The following is a 26,299-nucleotide window of genomic DNA, read 5'->3' as shown; positions in this document are numbered from 1 at the left end:
TAACTGCACAAAGACAAATAGTGTTACCCCCCTTGATAATAAGAGAAGTTCTACAAATTAAACATAACAAATGTCATTGGGGTGCAGAGGCATTGGTAAAATTGATAAAGCAAAAATTAATCTCGGTACAGATGCTAACAATGGCAAAATCAGTAATGTCAAAATGTGAGTTCTGCTTGAAAAACAACTCAGTGGCTAGACACAGACACAGCTAGGAAAGATTAGGATAGGAATAGAATCAGGATGACACTTAGCAAGAACCCTCTAGTGGAGTGAAATTTGGGTGAGACCTAGAGTCTTTGCTCAGTCCTATAGCAAACTATCAGAATAGAGGAATGTTGTACAAACGTACAGGTCAGGTAGATAGACTGGCAAGAGTCACTCAGGAAAGATTTAAAGAACTAAACGCACAATTACAAGCCACCACAAAAATGACTTGACAAAATCAATTTGCCTTAGACTTACTACTCCTGAAAGAGCATGGAGTGTGTGGGTTTTTAAAAGAGATGGATTGATCATTGCTGCATCCACATCCCAAATGTAACAGCAGATGAAGAATATGACATCAATCAGTTACAACAAATAGAGCATGGAGCACAGGAAGAGCAAAAGGATTTGACTACAAGTTGGTTAGGCAAAATCTTCAAAGGGTTAGGGTGGAATGTGAATTCATGGATTAAATCTATCATTGAGAGTGTGATAATCTTACTAATTGAATTCTTAGCAATTTAGTTAGTTTACAGCATCTTAAAGGCAGAAATACAGAAGAAAATGTCATGGAACCAGAAAATAATAAAAGCACTGACATGAGATCCACACCCACCATCTTCTTGTTCTCCAGTTTGTGGCAGTACCCAGGACAACATTTACATCAATCATGGATTCGAAGAACATCAAGTATAAACTCAAAAACAAAGGATTGTATCAAGTGAAAACATTTGCACTTATAGTGAAATGAAAATACTTTCAAAGGGGGGAATGATAGTAAAAGATTTTAAAATCATAGAAAATTTGGAGAGTTAGAAAGAAAATTAGGTTTGGAAAGCTCTGGGAAAAGTAGACCCTGGGAAATATTAGGCCTTATGCTTGCTAAGATCATGTGAAACTGCACCTGTGTAGTCAGTATATAATAAATGATACAATTGTTAGATGTGATTAGATATAATTATTGTTTAATGAATCATGAGAAACTATGTTAGGGGTTTGAAGGGGATCACGAGAAGTCCATGCTTGGGTAAAATCAATGTATACAATAGAACAATGTAAGTTTAATAATTAATATGTAAGTTATATAATGACAGAGTATAAAACATGTTCAGCTCAAAACCAAGTTGGGTCAGATTTGGATATGTGTACCCCTGACACCCAGAGCTCTTAATAAAGCACCTTCATATAATCATTCCATGATTATGTGTTCCTGAACACTAACAAGAGCAAGGTTAGCAGGGTATCTTTTATTGCTTTCAATCACTAACATCCTTGATTCAGACTCAGCTTTAACATGGCTCTTAGTCACTTGGGCTTTCAGTCTATTAAAATCACCAGAACTCTTGTACTCATATCCTTCCTACTGATAGCAGAAGCCTGTACTACTTAAATATTAGTTTCATTAATTTTCTGCCTCTCCAGGTAGAATCTCCATTTCTGTGTCTTCGATTTCTTCTCTCCACTATTTCCAGTTTCCCATGATGAGTCCAAGTATTGCACCTTCACCTTTCCTTCACCTTTAAGTGCTCAGGTCTGCTCTTGGCAATGATCACCAATGCTTTTCCAGTTTACAAGCAATTCCCTATCAAGGACAAGCCAGTCCTTTATAGGAAACAATGCTAAGTGTCACTGTGGGTTAAACTCTTGCTGCATTACTTACCTTCATCTTCTTTCTCTTAATATTCTTATAAATTTAGTTACAAAACTGAGTGCACTGTTCAGGTCACTTTTTTTTTCTGATGAAACATACAGATACTCTGTTCCCTTCCTCATTATGTATACTCTGTGATCATGACCCACTGGATTAATTAAATGTTCTTATAAAAAATACATTTAAAACAAACCTGCTTTTCAACATTCTTGCTTGAAGATAATCATTCTTACCCACACCACAAATTGCTTCTCTCCCCAGCTGAAAAAACAGCAGTTTTGAGACTCTCTGGTTTATAGGTAAGTTCAACAATTAAACGAACCAACCACCAAGCAAAACCTGCTTTAAAGTGAATTACAAAACAGCTTCCTCTCTGCAGTATCTGATCCTGTGCCTGTCCAATTGCTTGGACCAAGATTAGAGTCATACCAAAGCAAATCCAGATCTGAGATTTAAGAGTAATCAATCTGGTTTACATCAAGTAAGCCAAGAATTCACAATTTTTTTTTCTCATTATTTTCAAATTTCTTCCAATATAGTTTCACATACCAAGCACTTTACTCAGTTGTGTAGATGATTTAACAGAAAAAAGCCCCATCATCATCACAATCTCTAGGTACTTTGCTGTTGTGTTTAGCAGCTGCAGGGTCACGTCCAGAGAAGCTACAGTTACCAGTGAGTGGAATGGGACAGGCTTCTGCTCAGGAAACCATTTATTCAGCACAGGAACAAATTCAGATCCAGAGACAGAGAGCCCTGAACAGAGGCAGGGTGATGGGTTTTGAATCAGGGTGGAGTTCAAGGTCAGGGACCACTAGGAACACATCAAGGGAGAAACCCCAGGGGCTCAAACCCAATCAGAACTCCAGGACTGACACACCACGAGGGGTCTGGGGTGGGGCAACTCTTCTTGGGCCCACAGGGCACATACTCTGAGGCAGAGGTTTAGGAAAAGCCCAATAGCTGGGCTTTAAAGCCATGCCTCTCACTTGAACAACGCTTATCTGAAACTAAATCTTTGCCTCCCTGGGTGGGGGGCACCTCACACTTTGCCACAATGAAATGTGTCTTTTAATTCTTATTTCCAATTCAGTATCAGGATTAATTAAAATAATTTATTCTTCCATATGCCTTACCAGAACAGAGGATGGACTTTATTTGAAAACATACAAGGGGAAATTAAGAAAGTCCAATTAAAAAATCAGTCAGAATTCCAGACACTTTTTTTCCCCCCGAAACATCAACTTGCATCTTTCATAAGAAGAACTATTGGGAGATCCCTCAGCACAGAATGCACATCCCAAATGCTTAGGCTCCTTGTGCAGCCCAGGATGGCTGGAAGGCAACAGATAGGATTCAGCACATTTTCATGGAGGTCTGACATACAGCATTAGCACACCCAGAAACTTTTTAAAGAAAAATTGAAAATCCCTGATGGTATTGCTAGAAAGCTTATTTGATAGCAACTTCAATCCATTACAGGTCTCTTGTCAATACAGTGCATTATTCGTAGAGGCAAACAGAATGCAATATCTCCAGCACCTCTGTTGGGAAGGGGAACAGAACTGGACAAACATGGGCTGACACAAAAGGAATTTGACAGTAAGTTCTGCAGAGCCAGATGATAACTAATCTTTATAACCACAAGGTTCAAGTTGTTCTATCCACAGACTAAGGCCAAAGAATGAGGGCACAGTAACATATGAGTGGTTAGGGCCATCTGGAAATTCAAAACCCCTTCTCCTGTGCACTCTCAACAGATGACTTGTGTTTCAAAGAGCCTATTTAGTTCTCCTTGGAGGCTTGGGTTTTTTTGTTTCTTTCTTTGTTTTTTTTTTTGTTTGTTTGGTTTGGTTTTTGTTTTAATTGTGTTTGTTTGTTTTTAAATGGGTCAATGCCATTGCTTATTTATGTTGTCTTCCCAAGTTCAATTTTCTTCTGGATGGCACGTGCTGAATGATAGATCAGGGAGTCAATGAAACCTGCAACTAAAAGGAAAAAACCAACAGATGAGTCAGACATGCCTCAAATTGAGAACAACTCCCAAGGAAAGAAAACACAAACCCTGTTGTCAGAGGAAAGGAATCCCAGGTCCACCACACAGAAAAAGGTTCTGCTGCTGCTGCTGCTGCTGCTCAGAATAAAGTCCTCATCTCCTCAGGACAGACAAGACCCAGCCTGCAGGACAAAGGTGATCATGCTTCTCTAGAAAAGATCCCTTTTTCAGAAGTAAAAGAGACAGGCTGAGTCATGTGTGTTTACTGATGACTGAGAGGAGTTTGGAGAGGAAGCTGATGTGGAGAGCTTTATGCCACATTGTTGTCTTGACTCAGCTTGCAAAGGGCATGTTTCCCATTTCTTGCTCATTTCACAACAACCTTTAAAGTACCATATGCTGCCCTTGACAGATGCCTTTTATTGGAGATGGCAATGTACACCCACCAGACACAAAACAATACAAACCACCGCCTTTAATTCTTTCTGCAGGATTTTGCCCAAAACTCTCCAGCCCTGAAGAAGCCTATTAATTTAGTGCCTGTTTGTGACCTCAGAAAAACTCAGAATGGGTCTACTCTACCACAAACCCCAGACAACCAAGGTTTTCACAGGACAAGAACCTTGAGCTCCTGCCAGGGAGGGTACACAAAGGCTGCTAGAGAGCCTTTTTTCAGTTATTTGATTTTATAAAGCTTTGTATTCTTTCTTTTATTCAAAACCTCAACCAAAGGAATAAGTAAATGAATACTTGGCTCTCTACAAAGACATACATTTCAATATGATATTTTAGCTGCAAAGCATTGCAGCTAAAATGGGAATTGAATCCTATGTTTATTACTATATAATATAGAATTATTTGACTTAATATTTGGTCTTTGAGTAATACTTCAGATGACTCTTGTGTGGTTGTTTTACCCTGAAATTATCTCTACTTGTGGAATCAATTTGATACTGTTACATGAACACTGTTACAGAGGTGACTTCAGAATAGCATAGAATAATCTAGGCTGGGAAAGATTTGTAAGATCTTAGTGTCCAATTGTCCCCAGCACTGCCAAACCCTCCGCTAAACCACATCTACATGTCTTTTAGATTCCTCCAGGGAGTGTGACTCTACCACTGCCTGGGCAGCCTGTGCCACAGCTGGACAACCCTTTCCATGATGAAGTTTTTTCCCTAATATCCTAAAACCTCTAAACCTTCCCTGGTGCAACTTGAGGCAATTTGCTTTTGTCTTGTCCCTGTTAGAAGAAGAGACTGACCCTCACCTGGTTTCACAACCTCCTTTCAAGTAATTGTAGAGAGTGAGAAGGTCTCTCTTGAGCTTCTTTTTCTCCAGGCTGAGCATCCCTGCATACTCCTCATCAGACCTAGGTTCTGCCTACTCCTCATCGGATCTAGATTCCAGCTCCTTCCCCTGCTCTGGATTCACTGCAGCACCTCAATGTCTTGCTCACCATGAAGGGTCCAGAACTGAACCTAGGATTCAAGGCACATCACCAGTGTGCAGTAGGGGACATCACTGCTCTGGTCCTCTTGGCCACACTATTGCTGTACAAGTAATTTGCCTTATTGGCCACCAGTTGATTTGATCTCTAGAACAGAGAGAGTCTGAGCATGGTGTATGGCAGCAAACACGAATTGGCTGTAAAACCCAGTCAGTGCTAAAGAGCACTTGAATTTGTCATGAAAGTAATTTTTTAATGACTTTTCAAATCAGGGAGATGAATAGGATAAAATTTATTACAGAGAGAAATTCTGTTTAACAGTATCAGGTTAATTGAGCACTATGACACCTCAGATGATGGGAAAACCTTGCAGATAAAGGTATGATGTTATAGGTATGTGACACAGGTGTTATGTGACACAGAAACTGGCTTCTCAGGTCCCTGACCACATCTTCAGGCTGGCCCTTAACACCCACATCTTGGACTATGAGCACCCTGGATTATTACCTGGAGAGCATGGCTGGACCAAGGCTGTTCCCATGCACAGAGCTGAGCTATTCCAGATGCCACCAATGAGAGTGAAGTGCAGATACTTAGATGGAGCTGCAGGAACAGCTTCTCCTCACAAAACCCCATCTAGTCCTTGCAAAACATTAGCTGGAGCTCCTATGTCTAGGAGCAGTTTGATATATGCCCATGGCAACCTGGGTTCATAGATTTTACCGGCTTTGGTTCCACAAGAAAACAACTATTTGGTTACAGACCCAAGCTGGCTAAGAATTAAAGTACAGACACTTTGATATGTTCTGTGAAGAACAGCTTTGTTTGAAAACAAAATGTCCCGTAGAGCACCAAAATGAAATATTATGACAGGTCTACAGGTCTAATGAAATGAAATGCTGTAATAGGTCTACTTCATCTATAACAACTGGTAAGCCTCCAGTGCTAACTACAGTCTGATGCCACTCCTGTGCCTCTGCAGAACATACTACATTGCTTCCTGAAGGCTGAAATCACCTCTCTTCATCGAACAGGGATTTATTACTAGATATGCAAACTTTGGAAAAGCATAAGATAGTAAATGTTTACACTTTAGAAAGCAAAATGATTGAAAGGTGCAATACCTGTAAATATGCCTCCAACAATGGCACAAACTCCAGTGAGAAAGTGAGTAAAGGACCTAAAATTTGAACAACCAGCATAAGCTCAGATACCAATGTCAGGTACATAACAATTAACTGATAATTATAATAATGTTCATCATACCATATAAGTATGCATTACCTAAATATTCATAGCTGACAATTCTCAGATGAAAGAATTAATTAACCTCTATTGGCTACAGAATGAAGTTTGTCACTGTTACTTTTAGTCAGCAGCACTAAGAGAAGTACTGAATTTGTAAACTTAAAAGATGGGCTTTTAATCCCTAAAACATTATTCATTACTACCCAGTGAGAATGCAGAGCAGGGTCACGTAACACAGTAACTAAATTCCTAAGCACACGTTAATACATTTTAAGACATTTTCTGTCTCCCATTATGAACCTCAAAGACTGGACAGCTACAGCCCCTTCCCTTTCCCTGCATGCCAGCCATTAACCCAGAGAGAAGAGGTTCCATATTGGCTGCAAAATGTAGAAAAGCTATAGCAAATGCAAAGTATGGAACCGGTTGGACTGTGTGGGTGCTGCTGGTAAAATGGGTCTGCTCTGTAAATCTAATCTTTCCATAAGAAGTCTGAACCAAGAACCATTATATCACATTTCTCCTTGCACCACTTTCCTTTTCCATCTTGATACTGGATTGCAACACTTAACATAGTAACAGAAAAAACTCAATTCCTAACCAGGGTTCACATGGAGAGGAAGAGCATCAGTGAGCACCTTTTCCTCTCCACTGGCTAGGAAGGGGCTTGGATAAATTTCAGGCATTTGCCTTGTCATGTCTAAGTGAGGATGAAGTTTCAAGCTATGCAAAATGACAAAATCAATGAAGGATGAATGAAATAGAATGAAATGTCTCTTACCTGTGTTTCTCTGTCAACTTCACCATCATGGGGGAAAGCTCATACAGCACAAAGACACCAGGCAGACCCTGGTCTCCCAGTAGCCCGTTCGCTATTTTCTCATGTCGTGTAACTGAGAACTGATTAGTTCTTACCACCTACCAGGAAACAAACACAGCAAACATTGTTTTGCTAACAGGGAATAGGAAATAGGCTACTAAAACATGAGTTCAGGGAACCACATCAGTGTAGCCCTGCCCATGTGGACAGCCTGGTTAGTGGTTAGAAAGAGTCATGAAGAGTTCTATCAGGATCAGGTATTTGCTATCAAGTTACTTTTTACTATAGGCTGCCAGTTAAAGCTGCAGCTAGCCCATAGCATGAGGGAAGCGTCACACCCAGGCTGGACTATTTGGTCTCTGCTGGAACACAATGGCGTACGTAAGTTGTCCCTCTCAACTCCGAGTATGTGTTTTCATCTACCAAAATGCAGTCCTGCTAAGCATGCTTCAGGAGACAACACTGATGGCAGAAAGCCATAAATCATCAAGAGTGAGAAAAATTAAAACAATACACAGAGGCAGAAGTGTGGAGAAAACAGAGATAGCCTATTTTCACATAAATGAAGATCACCCTCCAGCATTCTTCTGTGCCCTGCCATTATACACATTGTTCATACTCGTCCTATTCTTAGAGCAATTAAACCAGGATTCTGTAAAATGAAATTATGTTCTATCATCCCTACTAAGTTATCTGACACAAATTAGAATCCAAGCTGAAGAAGATATCCCAGTTTAGTTACTAAATTCCACACTTGGGGGCTCCAAGTACTGAATGTACAATACAGCCCCTGGTATACATCTGGCAACACATGTGGATCCACCATTACTGTCAGCATCAAGAATGTGAGAGAAAGTGAAGGCTTTCATTTGTCAAAGTAACAGGGAAAAAGGTACTTACTTCACCATCTACTTTCCTATACACAGTGGGGACCACTTTGACAAAATATTGAAACATCATGGAAGCTATAAGCAAAGACAGGGAGACACAAAATTAATATCCGTCAGTAAGCTGGAAGATTTTCACTGATGGGCCAAGTAGACACAAACTACTTTTTGTTCAGCTTGTCAGGGAACATCTTTCTGTACAACAGCTGCTGCAGGCTTTCAAGGACAGTAAAGTTAATGTCTGAAATGTGTCTTCCTTTTGCCAAAGTGAATCTCATTTCTGCTCCAACCAAAACTCATTTTGGCCTTGACTAAATGGAAGATCTTCTATAAACTTGCTATAACTTTACCAGTAAAACTTCCTGCAAATTCGATTCTAGTCCAGGAAAATTTCTTATTTTTAACAACATAGCGCTATAACATACTCATCTAAATGAGTATCTCATATCAACTTCAATTAACATTCCAGTTTATTCATGTAGAAGCATGGTATTTTTTGTATCAGCAGATGAAAAGAAAGATCTGGACTAATGAAGAAAAAACCAGAAGAATCCCTTCTGTTGTCTCAGACCAGCCTGTTCCTTCAGTTCTCTTAAGGATAATACAGTGCAAGAAAAAAACTACTTTCTATGAAATTCCCTAGAGAAGATTATTCTTCCATTTCTACAGCAGAAGTAATTCTTGCATATGGTATCTTTAGCTGCAATAAACATAAATTTGACCTGCAATCTACTGCTCCTACTTCTTTACTGAAGCATGTCTTTAGAATGAATTCTTCAAGAACTTACCAACTGGTTTCCTAAGGCTCAGGATGAAAAGCTTGAGCTTATGCAGAAATTTACCAGTCAGCTATAGGTCTTCCCACTCAGATAGTTTGTTACTCCACAGAATAACTACAGCATCATAATGGTATTGAACATTATGACGCCTTTTAATTTTTCTGTACTTGTTTTTAAATGTCATCCTCTGATTTGGGTAAAAGGATCAAAATCAATGGTAGAAAACTTTTAAGAGAAAACTCTTAAGAGATTCACGTAGGACTAACAATGCTATCATCAATTCAAAGGAAATTACTTCCTTCTCCAAGCATTACTACATACAGCTCCAATTACTTTCAAAGACAAACTTTTCAGACTTCAGTGGATCTAAAAAAAAAACTGCAGTGACATGTAAAGGACCTTTCATAGAAAAGCAGGCTTGTGGAAATAAACTCATGGACAGCAGCACCATGAGGAAAAAACTGTTTTTCATTCTCAAGCCAGCAAATCTGGAGCTATCTAGAAAAGATCAGCAACATATCAACTTCACTGTAGCTTTTCCAGTTCTTACTGTTGGGTATGCCAAGGTCAGGCAGACACCACAGCTCTCCAGAAACTACCAATTAGGCCTTTTTTCTCGACCCTGCAGCTTCTGGTTCTCTCTCACTGCACGTAGTAGTTAGACAGGACTCTCCTTGAACCATATCTGAGGTAGGACTTTAATAATGACGTGCTGTACCTGCTGTTGTGCATCCATGAACACCGAACACAGATATCTTTCAGAAAGGTCACAGAATACAAACATGTTGGCAGATTTCTTCCAGGTTAATGGAGACAGCTGCTCCAGAAAGAGCACAAGGTGGAGGAGTCACATTTCACATAACACTGTCAGGGTTTTTGTTAAAACTGGAAACTTTCTTGTTCTCCTGTTCTCTTCCAACACTTATCAATACAGACACTTAAAAAGAGACTTCTTTCAGCTGGCTTTTACCTTGCTGTGCAATGACGGCTGTCCCATCCAGAGGGTTCACAATGCCTGGATAATCCATTCCAAATGAGAGATGTTTGATATAGTGTGTCACATTGATCTGAAATGGAAATGCTAATAACTCAAACAGCTGCACAGCACATGAGGGGCAAGGTAAGGGGCCTGAAGTTCATGATTTGTATATTTTCCTGAGCATGGCTCTAGAATATAGACAGGTGCTCCCTTTCTCTGTGTATCCTGACAGTAAACTCCAAAACATTTGCTCTTTTTTATTCATAGGAGATTTCAAGATGAGGAATTTCTCCTTCTGTTGGAAATCCTCCGATCTCGGTGCCTTTTCCTCCCATCTACAGAGCAGGCTCTCCCACCCACTACTCTCCCTGCCATAGGAGCACATGCTATCAGCTGCCTCCTCCTGCTGGAGGAATAGGTATTGAACATCATCTGCTTTCCTCCCAGCACAAGATAAACTCCAACAGATGCAGAAGCAGTTGTGACAATATCAACCTTAAGAAACTATGAAACAAGGATTAAGGAGAAAGGCAGGCTCAGCAATAGAGGCTTGCCAAGTGACAGGCTTGCCAAACAGCATGGAAATGTCACAGAATGTATTTCAGAGTCCTCTGTGAAAGCAGGACCCAGGTTCTGCTTAGACTCAAGAAGCCAAATCTGCAGCAATCTAGGATCTCAATGTGGCAATGGGAGGGAAATCCAGAAGGAAAATAGACTAAGAGAACTAGAACACTACCTTAGGAACACTTACATTATCAAGTCCGAAGCTCTGCAGATCGTGAACTGTAATAAAAGAATAGTTAACAATATAGCTCACATTGTCATAACAATAATGTCTGTCTACCATATTCTAGCAGTAAGAGAGCTCCTTTCATTTCCATCACAATCTAAAACAGCAAGAAAATTGCCTGGGTTTCTCTCTTGCTTGCATAGTAGGGTGTGTGATAGATAAAATTCCTGTAATACTGCTCCTGACACAGAGCCACTGCTAGAACAAAGGAAAGTAAATTTAATTTGGGGTTACTTCAGGTCAAGTATTCAGTCCTCACCTGCATGTATTCTTCATCTAGGACAAAAACAAGATCCTAGAAGCCAGAAAGTAAAGCTTTGCTGTTAGCTACACATAATTCTTCTCACTATTGTAAAACACAGAGGCATGGCAGATCTAAACTAACAACTGAGCAGAGCACATGCTTTAATATCACATGCAAGTGCCCTTAAAAATCATCATCATCTTAGTAACTCTCAGCAGTCTGCCTATGAGCCTTGCTACTGCTGCCCAGAAAACATACCAGGAAAGAAGAAGTTTTTGCAGGGATGGCCTGAGCAGAGTATTTACAAACCACTGGTAGGGCTGCAGTGACTGTCACCAGCACTGGGATTTGGGGAATTTAGTCTTCCCACATACAGCAATGTGAAAATGCTGGCAGCACCACACACCCCTAGAAGGGATCTGGCAGAGATACGGGCAGTGGGAGGCAAGGGACATCTTTTAGTTTGCTACTTAAATGACTTTATGCAATACCAGAAGCATCAGTCTCAGGATGAAATTATAAGTTGCAACTCCATTTCAGTATCACTCCTACCACATTTATCCAAAGTCACACAGTCATCTCAAAGAAGCCAGAGGCTGTGGCCATTTTAACAGGTAAATTTATGAGCTCACTTTCCACTTTAGCAAAGTAAAACACAGTTCAACAATCATGGGCTATTACTTAAGGAGTGATGGAGTCAGATCACCAAGTGTTGCTACATTATTAACCAATATTAGAAATGCTGCTCCCTTGAGAGCCTAGCACAAGACAAGCTGATGTGTTGATTTGGTACGGCCTGGTTTTTGGAAGTGAGGGAGGGCCACAGGAGTAGCTTCTGTGAGAGGCTGTTAGAAGCTTCCACTATGTCCAACAGAGCCAATCTCTAATGACTTTGAAAATGGACACGGTGCTGGCCCAATTAGAGAGGTTGGTAATGCCTCTGGATGACATACTTCAGAAGAAAATCAAAACAGCATGTGTGTCGCTAGAGGACACGAAATGATTCACACGAACACCTCTCAGTGTCAGAACAGAAAAAAAACAATGCCTTTATTCTCTGACTCCAGTATTTATATATTCTCGACAATGACCAGGGATTGGATAATTAAGTTACCACCTTCCCAAGCACACTGGTCTTGAGAAACATCCATCAAAAGACGTTTCTTAGAAGGAATGTGATAAACAACTTATGTTTATAGAACTTTCATGGGAAAGTAACTGAAACTATGAAAACATTATCAGAAGGCTTCAATTTCCAGGGCAACAGCATGCACGCAGCTTTTTCCAGGGGTTGCGAGGTGCCACAGCTGCTGCCATCCCAGTGCAGCCTGTGGAGAGCCTTGCCTGCCTGGCTGCCTCTAGCCAGCTGTGCCACAGGAAGAAGGGCAGGGGCAGTGGCAGCAGCTTCTCCTTCCCAGTGCCCTCCATGAAGAGAGGTGTTAAATAGCACCAGTGCTGTGGTGGCCACCACTGCCTGCTCGGTGATGGCGGAGCCGCACAACTGGCAGCAGAAAGATGGTGAGAGACTCTCCAGTCTGGAACCTAGACATGATTGACCTCTTGGAGCTGTGGGATCCTGTAGGAATCTTTGAATTAGCAGAACTTGTTATCAAGAGCACCTACGAGCAGCGATTTTTCTTCTAGTCAGAGAAGAGGAAGAAGTGAGAGTATGTGAGAGAGAACAACAAGGTGACACCAAGGTCAGTGGAAAAAGAGGGGGAGGAGTTGTTTCAAGTGTCAAAAGCAAGATTCTTCTGCAAGCCATGGTGAGGACTATGGTGAAACAAATTGTCACCCTGTCATGCATGAAATCCACGGGGGATGCAGAGATCCACTTGCAGCCCATGGGAAAAATGCTCATGCCAGAGAAAGCTGTGATCGAGTGGGAGTCCCAAATAGAGAGAGAGAGAGAGCCCTCGCCTCCAGATTAGAACAGCCTGTCCTTAAAAGACTGCACCCCGTGGATGAGTGACATGCCACAATAGTTTTGGGAAGACTGTCTGTGGGAGGAATTCATGCCATAGCAGAGGAAAGACTCCTTTCCCTGAGCAAACAGAGATCTCAGGTGATGAACTGACCAAAACACCTACACCCTGTGTCCCTGCATATTTACTTGAGTGTGCTGTGAGCTCTTATTTTTTCAATTAATATTTTTCAGCAAACCATCAGAAACTGTACTTGTATTTATATAAAATCCTTACAAAACCCAGAGATATGCATGCAAAACAGAGAATGTACAATTAGAAAAGGGAATGCTAACCCTAAAGTGCACTCCTCTGTTGGAGTCTGGGTTACAGAGTGTGTGCCCTTGTTTCTGATACTTAGTTCTAAGATCCAGAAAAACACTGAATTTCATATAATATGAAATTCATGAGCATGTTTTCATGGTGATACATGAAAACAACTGTTAAAGTTAGATAGAAATAGCTCAAAGTGTAAGTGTGTAGATTACAAAATTTTCTTAGTCACCGGGTGAAAGAGTTAGTTTAAAGAACAGGAGACAAGATGGAGGATTTAGGGTGTTGTCTCTTGTCCTTCTTTCTTCTTCATATTCTTCTTCTAGAGGTTTTTGGGTAATAGTAAGTGATTGGACAGAAAATGCCGCAGGGCAGCACACAGGTGAAGGAAGGGTCATTAAGAAAAACAATATACGTGTCTATTGTTAATTGAGTGAGAATAAGTATAAAGATAAAAGCACTGTGTAATTTGGGGCCATTTTGTGCTTTCAAGCACAGGGTGAGCCACAAGGCCTTGTTGTACCATCAGAAGAAAGAAATGTACCAGATTGCAAAGCTTGTGCAGTTAGTCTGGAGAGACCTACCAAGTTTTGTGATGACCTTCTAATAAATACGAGAAATGAGATTCTAACAAGCTCGGGAGTTTTCTTCAAATCATAAGAACTGAGATAAGCAGAGCTCCCCATGAGGGAGGATTCCAAAAGAACTCAGTCCAAAGGAGGTTGAGGAATCCATGAAGAGAAAGAAAAATACAGAAGAAAAGCAGCAGAATCAGAGAAAAAGGATTTTTTAGAGAAAAGTTACACTCCTCTTAAGGCTCTCATGTAGGGAGAAGTCCTTCCATTTTGCAGAGACTAAGGCTGCAATACTTGCAATTAAGGCAATGGTTCTGTGTTCTCAGAGCTGCACTGGCTTCAGATATTCCTTTTGATGTCTCTGTCTGGACCACAGACTTGTCACTGCCACTAGCACAGTGACACCACAGAGGTTTGTGTGCCTGTGCTGACAACTGTATCAATGAACTTTTAAAAAAAAATTCCTAATAAAAATCTGGAAGTGTATGTGATAGAGGGCAAGGAAAGGAAAGGAGAAATGGCCTTAGCATTATGCTATGCTATTTTTCTTAACAGTTACCAGCAACACCAGGCTGTTTCATGCTGCACTATTATTTACACCTAAGTCAAGAGTTCCATGGCTTAACTACCAGTCAAGTGCCAAGTCTTGCTGCCTTTTGTACAGATTCTAGCAGGCTAACCTTCAGTTATAACAAAATGCCACAGAGATCCTGGCTTTGGTGCATCTGCATTTAAACTGGACCTACGTGACTATCCTTATGGGTCCCTTCTAACTCAGGATATTCTATGATTTCATACCACCAAAGGAATAAAACTTTCTTTGTCCCACCAGCTTTTGGTCCCACAGCTCATTCCTACCTCACCCACCTTTCAGTCATGAGCCAGCTCAGATTCTGTAAAAGGCTGAAGTGCAAGTCTTGCTTTATGTGAGGCTATTCTTCCAGTCAGAACAACTCCAAAGTAAGGTTCATCCCACAGCTGGACCGGCACAGTGATGCAGAAAGGCAGAGGGATGATCCTCCTGGTAGCTGTGCTCCTAGAACCCTTTGCGGGATTATGGTGTTTATCAGCTTTATCATCTGTGTGGCCACATGTCTTGGTAGGTGTCAAGTTGTACTGAGTACTAGCAAGCATGACAGAACTTACAAGAATAGCACACTGCCAGAGAAATACTAGGGCACCACTTGAGAAGGACCAGACATTAACTAACATGCTGCACTAGATTTACATTCTGTGTGACCCCTATTAATAGTTATAGCTATTGAAAACAAAATGTTCCCAGAGTGCTCTGCTATGCTTTCCACAACTAAGTAATTTTTATAAAACTCCTCTCCAATAAGTGATTTACTGCAATAGAGCAGTTCAGTTTCTAAAACAGTCTTCCACCAGTCCACAGGTTTAGTTCTCCTTGATCACTGATGATTATGCTAAGCACATATGTACATACTCTATGTTGCAGATATATGTTTAGTTTAACATAAACCAGCAGGCTATTTAGTCTGCTACGATAAGGAACAGGACAAGGAAAAAGAACAGACAATCTTTACAAGACTGTCTGCTAAGACCAAAGACTCTTATTTCTGAAGAAACAAACACATTTTGTTGTTTCCTTAACCACTCCTAATAGGCAAAATAAAGATACCTGTTAAACATCTTAAGTTTGTCAAGAACTCTGCTTTATAGAACCAAGATTTCTTCATGGTTTTAGTAACACAGTTTTAACAACTGCTGTCTATCTGAAGAATTCTTCCCATCCCGCATTTCTGACCTGAACAATCACAGAGTCTCCTTGGACTTCAAAAGTCAGTCCTTAACCCCTAAAAGAGGATTAACAGCACTTACGGCCATTCAGGACTCTCTCAATAAACATGCGAAGGTTCCAAGAAACTGAAGACTGCCACCCAAACACATTGCTCCAAGGTGAGATAGGACACCACCTTTCAAACTGGGGAGGAGTTTTATGGAAGAAAATATCTTACAGGAGCAAAGTAAAAGGAATATGGAAGTGGCATAAAGATGCGAAGAGGGGAATGAGACAGGGAGCAACACAGAAAATGTTGCAGCTAAGAGAAGGAATGAGCAAAGCTGAGTCTGAGCCCTCTGCCAGATGTTACTGACTTGAAACCACATCTCAACCTGCAACTGTCATGATTACCCTTAGAAAAATCCAATGGTTTACTAATCCTTGTGAAAGTTCCTACAAACTACTCACAGATCAGCTTACTTGGAACATGAATTTTCAGGAGATATTCTCTAACGTATTGTACAAATGAGATTAAGTGAGATAATTCTCTCCTCTAACTTGAAAAGGCAGAAGTTGCTCTAACATGTCAGCAGGTTTCCCTCAAGTACATTTAGCTGCACAGTGCAGCTAAACATTTGCCAAAACATTATCTCCAACATGGACATATTAAAATTATTTAAGACAAGGATCCTCAACCTTTTCCACCTTGTTAACCACAGAAGAATGACTTGGCATAGCTCCCTTTTTAGCTTCCTGGAAATCTTCTCAAATCGCAGCCAAGATCAACAGCTCCTTCCAAAGGAGATTTATAGGCTCAGCAAATAATTTAAGGGCTCAGCAAAAAATTATGTCAGTTCTGTAGTTCTAAGGAAAAGAAAGGATAGTGCAACACCTAATCTCAACAGCATGCACTGGGAAAACAAGCAGAGTAGGAGAGAAAAGAGAAATGCTAATATCCTTTCAAAGGAAAGATATTCAGGTAGAGTAGCATGGAATGCCCATTTCGTGGCTGGAGATCTATGATACAACAGGAACCCTCAGCATAAGAAGAGAGGAACAATGCAAAGAAATTGAAAAGCTAATATGCAAGCTTCAGTATTTCAATGCCACCACAAAATAAAAATCCAACCATTAGCTGTACAAACGTGGTAGAGACTCCAACTGGAGGCAAGAAAAATGGTGCAGTAGAATGAACTTGCCACAGAACTGATATTTTTCACCCCCATATTCTCTACTGATTCATATCAGTAGGGAATAGAAGGAAAAGCAAAAATACTTTTTTTTTGTCAGTCATTAGGGTTCTGCATCAAGTAGGTCTAGTAAAATTATTTAGTGAACTGTTAATTTGACTTTCAAGAACAACAGTTTGGAATATTCAGACTTCTCTTAGACATTCAACCTGTGTGACATTCTGTTAAGTGTATTAACAGGACTGCATGTTAGTGCAGACCTTACTGAAGGAATCAAACACCACAAGCACTTAAGTTTTTGTCTAGAACTGTGATTCAAATGAGATAATAGTTCTGGAAATATCTCACAGAATTCTGTCCTCAAATACTAGTCAAATTCTTTATCTGTAATTAAAGGGAGAAAAAACCAAAGGATTACAAAGAAAGGTTACAGTGAGTCATGTACAAGGAAACAACCATGCTCTGAGCAGTCCATTTTCCTTATGGGTCTGGAAAAATTCCTTGTTTGTTGGCTAGTGCCATGAAAACACTGCCAAGGAAAAGGCTGAGTAAAAAGGAAAATCACACATTACAAATAACTAGGAAAGCAAGAGAGAACAAATGGAAAAAATCGTTAGGCCACTGCATCTCATGCTTAGCCTGGACCTTAATTCTGGATGCAGTCTGGAACCTTCAGACAGAGCTGAACTGAAAGAGGCTCAGAGGAATCCTGCAAGGAAGCTCAGAGGTCGAATGGCTTCCACAAATGATCAGCTTCATAAGCTGTGACTCTTCAGCAGGGAAATATATGCCCTGAGCCCTGCACAGGAAAGGCCTATGACATGCTGAGGGGCAAGGAGAGACCAGGAAGCAACCACACTCTTTTTCCACAGACAAAGAGAAGGCCATCAGATACAGTCAATGGGAACAAGCAAGTTAGTGGATGAGGCTGGCAGTAACTACACAGCCTTTTTGGGTTTTATCTGTATTTTCTGACTAAATTTTTAATTCAGCTGTGCAGCACTTTTGGAGGACATGGAATTAAGAGAGCTACCCTGACCTCATCCTCTCCTCTCTGCACACAAAGTACTTGCTCTGAGGCAACCAGCCTGTATTCCTGACTGTTAAAGAGACATGCAATACAGAGATGCTTCTTGTTAACATATATGCCATGACTTAATTGATTCTGATTGTATTAAGGTTGCTGTTGTCACGATAGTTTAAGCACACAAAGCAGGTTTTGCCACAGTAAGTGATTTATTTTTTTCTTACTTATTTATTATTGATTAATACTGATTATTAGCAATCAATATTGTGGAGAAAACCAGGCTTTTCTTTTTATTCTTGTTTGTACAAAACTGCTTCTTCTGTGCTCAAGTCTGTCTGTTTTTCTTTAAATACACCTGTTACTTTCACCAAGCACATTCACATTCTCCTTGGAACTTTATTTCAGCGGGACAGATTAAATTGGAGCGAGTGACAGAAGGAAAAAATACACATTTGATGTGTGGACTCTTCACTGGATAAGGAATTGGTTGAATGATCACATCCAAAGGGTAGTGGTCAATGGCTCAATATACAGATTGACCTGTAACAAGTGGGGTCTATGTTAGGACCAGTGCTGTTTAATACCTTCATCAATGGCATTGACAGTGGGATTGAGTGCACCTCAGCCTCTCTGCAGATAATAGCGACCTGAGTAGTGAGGTTGACGTGCTTGAGGGACAGGACGCCACCCAGAGGAACCTGTACAAGCTTGAGAAGTGGAGCCAGTGAACCTCATAAAGTTTAACATGACCATGTACAAGGTGCAGCACTTGGGTCACGGCAACCCCCAATACCAATACAGGCTGGGGATGAACAAGTCAAGAGCAGCCCGGGAGAGATGGAATTGGGGGTGTTAGTGGATGAGAAGCTTAACATGACCTGGCCATATGCACTGGCAGTCCAGAAGCCATCTGCATATTGGGTTAATTCCCAGTAACATGGGCAGCAGGTGATGGGGAGGACTCTCCCCCTCTATTCCACTTAGGTGAGACCCTACCTAGAGAGATGCCTCCAAATCTGGGATCCCCAGCACAGGAGAGATGTGGACCTGCTGGAGTGAGTCCAGAGGACCACAAAGATGCTCCCAGAGCTGGAGCACTTCTGCTATGGAGAGAGGTTGGGAGCGCCTGGAGAAGAGAAGGCTCTGGGCAGACCTGGGAGCCCCTTCTAATACCTAAAGGGAGCTAAAACAACATGGGAACAGACATTCTAATAAGGCCTGCTGAGCTAGCGTTGCATCCCAGGACTTGGTAGGAGAGGTGGTTAGTAGGATGCCCTGGAATGTAGCCCCTGTTTAAGGAATGCTCTTTATGAGTTTATGTACACCAGCTTTAATTATATCATCCGAGTTATGTTACCCTTTTGTTCCCACCCCTGAGTTGTCATCCCTGTTCTCCACCCCAGTTCTAGAATGTCCCCTGCTCCTGTCTTCCCCATTGGTTCCTGCTCCCTGTCACTCTGCTCCTGGACCCTGGTTGGTTGTTACCCTTTGACCCCGCTTTTGTACCACCCCTTTGCCCTCAACCCATTGGCCTTCGGTGCTGATGCTCCACCATTCCCTGGTTGTATAAACACCTGGACCCTCGCTTGTTATTTGTCCCCAGTTCCTTTCTAGAAAGGATAATAAACTCAGTAGGAATACTATACTATAGTATAGGAATACTATATAGGGGAAAGAACCCCTCCCATCCTTTTTCACTGGTGTCTATTTACTATCTTGGCACGCAAGTATCTAGCACTACAAGATATCCCTTTCCAATGCTCTCGGGAAGGCGGTGGTCTCAGCAGCTCCTGTTGTGCAAGCCAGAACAAAGGGTAATGTTTTTAAACCAAAAGAGTGCAGATTCAGACTAGATATAAGAAATTGTATATGCTGAAGGTGATGAGGCATTTACACAGGTTTCCCAGAGAGCTGGTGGATGCCCAGTCCCTAGGAACATTCAAGGCCAGGCTGGATGGGGCTCTTAGGAACCTGCTCTAGTGGAAGGTGTCCTTGCTCACTGCAGGGGGGTTGGACTACATGATCTTTAAAGGTCCCTTCCAACTCAAACCATTCCATGATTTTGTTCTGGCCACACTATATATGTATATATGTATATATGTATATATGTATTTATTTATTTATATTTATTTATTTATGTATGTATGTATGTATATACTCAAGGAAGTCCTTCACAACTTAAATTTTACTCTGAAATTCATGAATAGAGAAAAACATACCTTCCAGAGGTACTGGTAGTCAGGTCCTGGACTGAAAACTTTATTTGAGGTTGTTTTACTGCAAAGCAGCAATGTTTTGCAGAACTGTGAGACTGCCCAAAAACATTCTCTGCCAAGTCCTTCCACACTTACGTGGTAGTACACCTAGAAACCACTTTTCTGTTTGTCCATTATAGCTCTAAACCTCTGTAACAGAACTTCAACAACATCCTCTCCACTGAAGCAGTGATGTTGTTACTACAGACAGTAATGCAAAGATATAAGAAAATGGTCAGAGACACTTGAGATCAAAAGGTCCAACAGGCAGGAAAAGAGAATACTTTACCATGTACATGAGACTGTTGAAAACTTTTTCCTGGTGCAAAGTGGAAATTTCCAGCTACCTGCAGGAGAGAGTAATCTTTCATTAAATGATCTGAGTCTATGTAAGTAAAGCAGTTGTACTAGTGTTTGGATTTTTAAGATTTTGTTTACACAAAACATAGACCAACCAACTCATTTTCACAGGTGACAGTAGCAGCAGACATTATCCTAAGAGAGGTATGAATTTCCCATGTTCATTACAGGCAGTGATGCTGAAAGCCATAATTAAGTACTGATGTGGATCAGTAATGCTGTTCTTTGCATATTATTTAGTGGACATAAAAATGAGAAGGAGGAATTAACTTCAAGTAGGCAACTGACTTGAAAATACAAAACAGTATCAAAGAAAAGAAGAAAGTGAGCGTAAACAGGGTAAGAAAACACTTGTAACAATAATTAGCAGTGATCCAATGAATACATCCATTAAAATAAGAGCATGCAAAAATACACACTTAACCTACCAAACCCTCCTCTAAAAACAACCCAACCCCCAAAAAATCTGCAAAAGACAAACTGGTAACATTTCATCCTGGACTCCAAAAGGGATATGGGTATTAGGTGCAAATTCTCCCTGACACTTACTAGAAATCACATCCACTCTGCCCTGGAAGACGTGAATGTTCCAAGCTCACATACTATATTACATCTTCAATGCCTGGGCAAACCTATGCCTTATGTTAACTGCAGACCTGTTGAGAATGAAGATGGGCAAAATTCCAACTGCCTAAAAAAAGGCCCCAGAAACTTCCTCAGTGACACTCACACTTGGATCATTCCTACATCCAGTATTCCCCTTGGAATCTACCTACTCATCATCTATTGTGTGTGACCCTTGGAAACTACCTACTCATCATATATTGTGTGTGAGGGTTCCATAGCAGTTTGATACCTATGATGATGCTCAAATCACAATGTCTGGATTTGTGAGTACAAGGTCTGCTTTCTAGAAATAAAGACTGCAGTCTCCAGGGAGAATATACAAGGATTTAAAAAACCACAAAAAGAACAAAACAGAGTTTGAAGTTCCAAAAAAAAAAAAAAAAAAAAAAAAAAAGTGCCTGGGCATCTTGTGTATTTTCATACTTCACTTGCATAAACCACCTCTCTGAGCATTTTCAGCCTTGACAACCAACTCCAATAGCCTTGCTTCCACTGTTTTTCTGAAAAAGATAACATTTCACTCTCTCCAAGACCTCTGCAGGCGAGTTGTTGGTTACTGCTATCTCCAGCATCCACTTTGGCCTCTGACTTAAGACCAGAAGGGCAGGTGAACTTCAAGCTCAAAGAAGTGACTCTCCTCCTCCAGAAATCTCAGTAAAAAGACTTGGTAGCCAGGTGGCAGGAAAAGGCAAACTATTCCAGCTGCCATGACTTCCTATCAGCCCACAGAACACAAATTAGGATTAGCCTCTTTCCAATGGCTCTTCCTGACTGTCCTCCTGAACCCCATAACAAGCACAAAGACGTTGCTGATCCCAGAGGTTATCCTATGACAGTCTTGTAAGCACCTAAAGCTGGAAAAGGAGAGGAATGCCCCAACTCTGCCTTTTCACAGTCCTCACCATCATGCAGTAGGTTCACATCAAAAGCTCTCTCTCACCTTGTTGACCTCTAGGAAACCATACACTTGGCAGCCCTCATTCTTCTGCTCTTGCATTTTCTGGCTAAACCCTTCCCTCTTGCACTGCTCTATGCTATCTGGGTTCTTGAAGGCCCAGCCTCGCCGCCTGTATGCTTCTCTGACATCGTCACAAGTATTACAACACCTGCAAAAAGCACAAGCACCATCTTACCATCTTTATCATTAAGAAGAAATGCTCCAGCTCAGGACTTGAATCCTTGACAGATCCTTCTTTAACAAAGCAAAACCACAAATGTTGGGGAGTGGACCTTGAAAAGTGGCGTAATGCTCCTGAGTGAACATGAGCTTCTTGATGTGCCTTTTGAGGTTTGGAGGTGAGGATGCATGCTGTTTGAATGCAGGACTGGAGTCTGAAGAGGGGTCTGCCTGGCCATTTTTGCCAAGGCAGCCCTTGGCAAAAAAATTTGCCACAAAAACATCAGTGTCCCACAGTTAAGAGCAGTTTGGAACTTCTTCATGTGAGCAAAGCATCTACCTGTTTCTATTGCTCCTTTCCTCTGTTTTTAGGCGAAGACATTGGGCTAAAGGGGACTTTAACTGCAAACTTTCTTTGTACTTTTCTACCTGTGGATAATACCTTGGCTACCAGAAAAAAAACCAGGTTTCTTCCTTGGTTTCATGTTTTGCTGAACATGTTGAACAAATTCCTGCTGTTGCTGGCAGCAATTATGAATCCCTCGAGATGAAAACATCTCTGGGAAAGGACACAATTTGACAGATGGGACACGCCTAGTTACCACCGAGCCAAAAATAGGCAAGATTAGTCCAGAACTGATATGGACTATCATGGATACCATCCTGCAGTGATTTCCTGTTAGGCAGAATGAGAAATACAAAGAGACGTCTGTTGTTTGTGTGAGCCATAGATGTCTGGTCTTTGCTCCAGTAAGAACGCAATGCCAGCACCAGAAGTGAGAAGGCAAGGCTAGGGCATAACCAAGTTTTACATCAAGATAGCTCACATAACAGTAAAATAATTTAAACACCTCTGATCTGGACACCAAACAAGTCCAGAAAATTTCTTGTCTGCTGAGATACAATTTTTACTGCTTAAACAGTTGTGTAGACAATCCAAACAACGTACAGATGCATCTTCTCAACATCTTCTTGAATGCAGCTTCCAGAGGCATAGCCAAACCACAACAGCTTTTCTCACTGAACACATGCCTAAGAGCAGGATTTAATTGCACAGACCTTCACAGACATTTGGAAAAAAAATATGCATATAACATACCTGGATTCAAGTGCTAAGAAGATAGGAAAAAGGTGTAAAGGTTACCGAATGTCCTCTGACTCTGCCCCATAACAGCTCTCGCAGCGATCAGCATCCAAAAAATTTGGATCAAACACTTTTTCTTCTTCTTTTCCCAGCTCTAAGACAAAAGAGGATTCAAAACGATGAGACACATCTAGAAACTCTGTCTCATACCCTTGTTTTGCTCTATGCATAATGACTGTTCCACACACAACATGCCGTTGCACATCCTATACCCAATGCCCACCTCAAATGGTATGTATGTAGCCTGCTGAGGTGTGAAGTAAGTCCAAGGAGTACAGTATCTGTCCTCTCAACAACAGCCTCCAAAGAAAGAACTGGCTATCTGTAAGCCTTGCTAGGGCATCAGACATTACTTGGATAAAGGCTTTGTTAAAACATGTCTTAAGTAGACCAGTGAATAGACCAGTGAGACATTATGAGTGATACAGGACTTGCTTCACAACATGTAGAATAGTTTTATTCCCTAGAAAATAATAATAATAATTTGTAAAGTCATACCCTGTGGTGGCTGCTAAGTGACACAGTAGTAAGAACACTATCACCACATTCCAATGACAACTGGAGAAACCCTTGTGCCTGCCTACTGCAAACAACTCTTGGCTTAGTTTAGCCTTTCAATGTCAACAACAGAAATATTAAATCTAAAGTGGTACAAAGCTAAAAATTTAGTCATGTTGATACGCAGAACTAGACTCCCAGAAAAGGGTATAAGTAATTAATGTTTTGGAAAGGAAAAGTCAGAACAGTATTACTGTGCGACTGAAATGCTTTTTCAGAATCCCTTCTGGTTTACATCAAAGAACAAGGATGAGTAATAACATGTAAAAAATCTAGAGTAGAGGTTTATATAGCCAAGGATCACTTATTACGGCTTGCAAACAAATAGATCAACTCACATATATTTATCAGGTGTGCATTAACACACACAAAGTTAATGGAGTAAGGAGCAAGTTTAGACTTAAATCACTGGAGCCTTCCCTGGAGAAAGGCTCTTTCCTTGAACCACAAAGTCCCACTCGTTCACCCACTATGACTTAAAGGTACAACCAAAGCCAAATTTTGCAAGAACAGCTGCTTGATTTCTAATCCCAAAAGACCACCAACTGTGCAACTTTATTCTTCAAATGCATCCATGAGTCTTTGTCAAAATTTCAGAGGAACTGGGCAAAGATTTCCTTGCAAAAGTACTGAGTATAAGAGTAGTTTAATAGATCTGCATGCTACAAGGCCTTCAAGACTTTGTGGCATTTAAACACTCTACAACTGTCACTTGTCTCCACAAATCTCAAAACAGGCATACAATGGAAAGATTAACAGAGCATCCACCCAGGACAGGGAGAACAGCATCTTACCATGTCTCTCAGCCTCAGGAGTTACACGATTGCCAGCTTTATCCAAACGCTGTTTAAACAGATTGTGCTCTACATCCAGCTGCTGCTCTCCTGCTACATCCATTGCATCAATGCTCAAATCTGAAACCAATGTGCAAAGAAAGTTCTCTATAAATGTATATTTGTAATGGGCACACTGAGCCTCCTGAGTCCCTGGCAAGGACGAAAATTATTATCACCATTCAGAAGTCTTACTCACAAGCACAAGGCATATGTGGAAAAATAACATCTAGATTGATCTTCAGTTTATCCCCCCTTGATTTGTCAACGTACAATTCTGGATGAACCTGGGAACAAAGAAAAAACAGAGTCCCAGTTTACTCTGAAGCAAATCAAAAGGCCTCTTTCCCTTGGTGCTGTGGCCCAGGGGCTGATTTTTAAGACAGAAGAGATTTGTCAGACAGCTGAGCCACTGCCATGCATAGCCCAGCACATGCCATTTGCATTGCTGTTAAATAACTGGGAGGTCTATGAACGGGGGAAGGGAACAGGGGTTCAGCGCTTGCGTTCCCTTCTTGGCATGGCATGGCTGCACGCAGGCGGCGAGACTTCGCGCCGTCCCGGCGGGACGCTACATGCGGGGTAGGGCAGCCCGCTCCCACCGCCGTGGCGACTGGCCAGGGCAGAGAAAAATACCACGGACCTTGGGTCTATGAGGGACGAAGCTGCTGCCTGGGTAGCCCCGGCAGGGGCAGAGGCGAGGGCCCACCGGCCGCCCTGAAGGGCTGCCCACCGCGAGTGGGGGGCAGCACCGAGGGGCTAGGCCCGCCCCATCGGCGGTACTTACCTCCTTGGTGAGGTAGTACTGCAGCTCCGAGAAGAAAAGCAGCACCATGATGAGCCCGCTAACAGCCGTCACTGCGGGGGAGACGAAAACCAGTCAGCCCCGCCGCAACGCGCCCGCCGCTGCCCCGAGCCGCTGACCAGAGGCGGCCCGCTAAGGTCCCCCGGCCACCCGCAGCCCCTCCGCTCACCCAGCGCTCCTCCGCATGTCTTGACCCGAAAATCTTCTAGGGTCTTAGGAAAAGCGTCGAACCGCTTCAGCCGCCACAGCGACTCCATGACACGGCGCGGCCCGGAACCGAACCCTCCTTCCGGCGCCGGCCTCGCCCCCGCTCCCGGGTCCTCCCCCGGCGGAGAGCAGCTCTCCCTACCCGGGGCGGGGTCCGCGTCTCGTCTGTGACCTCCAGCTGCAGGAGGGCTAGAGCTGGGCACTGACAGCCTTATGAGAGCAGTCGAGCTGTCCCCTGGGCCGGCTGTGAGGACAACAATACGGAAAGCAAAGCGTCTCGGCAGAGTGCCAGTGCTTTGGAAGAAAAGGGGGAGGAAAGGGGAAAGGGAAGCAAAGAATCTAGTTGTATGGAAAGTATGCCGGACTTTTATGGCATAAAGAAGTTGACTACCACTCATATGTTTCCAGGTCAGTTTAGCAGCTTATCTGTCCGGTCTTATTTCAAAGGGACAGATGTGTCTTTGAAGACGGAAGCCAAGTCTGCCTTTTTATATCTTCAACACCAAAAAATGCCACCGGCACCACCAGTAACTCATCACAGAAAAGCCACAGAAAATAACAGTGAATAT

The 26,299-nt window shown here is 41.9% G+C and overlaps 1 protein-coding gene across 2 annotated transcripts; it reads right to left on the bottom strand.

Moving 5' to 3' along the window:
• Window positions 1-2,953: 2,953 nt before the first annotated feature.
• Window positions 2,954-25,830, bottom strand: ERGIC3 (ERGIC and golgi 3). Of its 2 annotated transcripts, XR_001332240.2 has the most exons (14): window positions 25,693-25,830; window positions 25,506-25,576; window positions 24,918-25,005; window positions 24,680-24,799; window positions 23,328-23,421; window positions 22,007-22,172; window positions 20,369-20,426; window positions 10,769-10,800; window positions 10,009-10,105; window positions 8,273-8,337; window positions 7,334-7,470; window positions 6,429-6,484; window positions 3,923-4,036; window positions 2,954-3,846 (listed from the first exon to the last, which is right to left on the bottom strand). XR_001332240.2 is itself a non-coding variant. In XM_005534148.3 (13 exons), exons 1-13 carry the CDS (start codon window positions 25,778-25,780, stop codon window positions 3,767-3,769), a joined length of 1,152 nt encoding a protein of 383 aa, XP_005534205.1. In that variant the 5' UTR covers window positions 25,781-25,830; the 3' UTR covers window positions 2,954-3,766. The 2 variants fall into 2 exon arrangements, 1 of the variants encoding a protein (XP_005534205.1); XM_005534148.3 differs by lacking the exon at window positions 3,923-4,036.
• Between the last annotated feature and the right edge of the window lie 469 nt (window positions 25,831-26,299).

The sequence above is a fragment of the Pseudopodoces humilis genome, chromosome 19 (assembly GCF_049639895.1).
Source record: "Pseudopodoces humilis isolate 2021_Gansu_Grassland_sample_001 chromosome 19, ASM4963989v1, whole genome shotgun sequence".
NCBI lineage: Eukaryota > Metazoa > Chordata > Aves > Passeriformes > Paridae > Pseudopodoces > Pseudopodoces humilis.
This window is presented reverse-complemented; position numbering and strand designations above follow the sequence as displayed.

Excerpts from the sequence above, each read along its gene's own strand:
- ERGIC3 (XM_005534148.3), bottom strand. The coding sequence starts at position 25,780 with ATGGAGTCGCTGTGGCGGCTGAAGCGGTTCGACGCTTTTCCTAAGACC. Across the intron at positions 25,006-25,505 it reads AGTACTACCTCACCAAGGAG|GTTCATCCAGAATTGTACGT; the intron begins GTAAGTACCGCC and ends CTTTGTTCCCAG. Across the intron at positions 20,427-22,006 it reads GTTTCCTAGAGGTCAACAAG|GTAGCTGGAAATTTCCACTT; the intron begins GTGAGAGAGAGC and ends TCTCTCCTGCAG.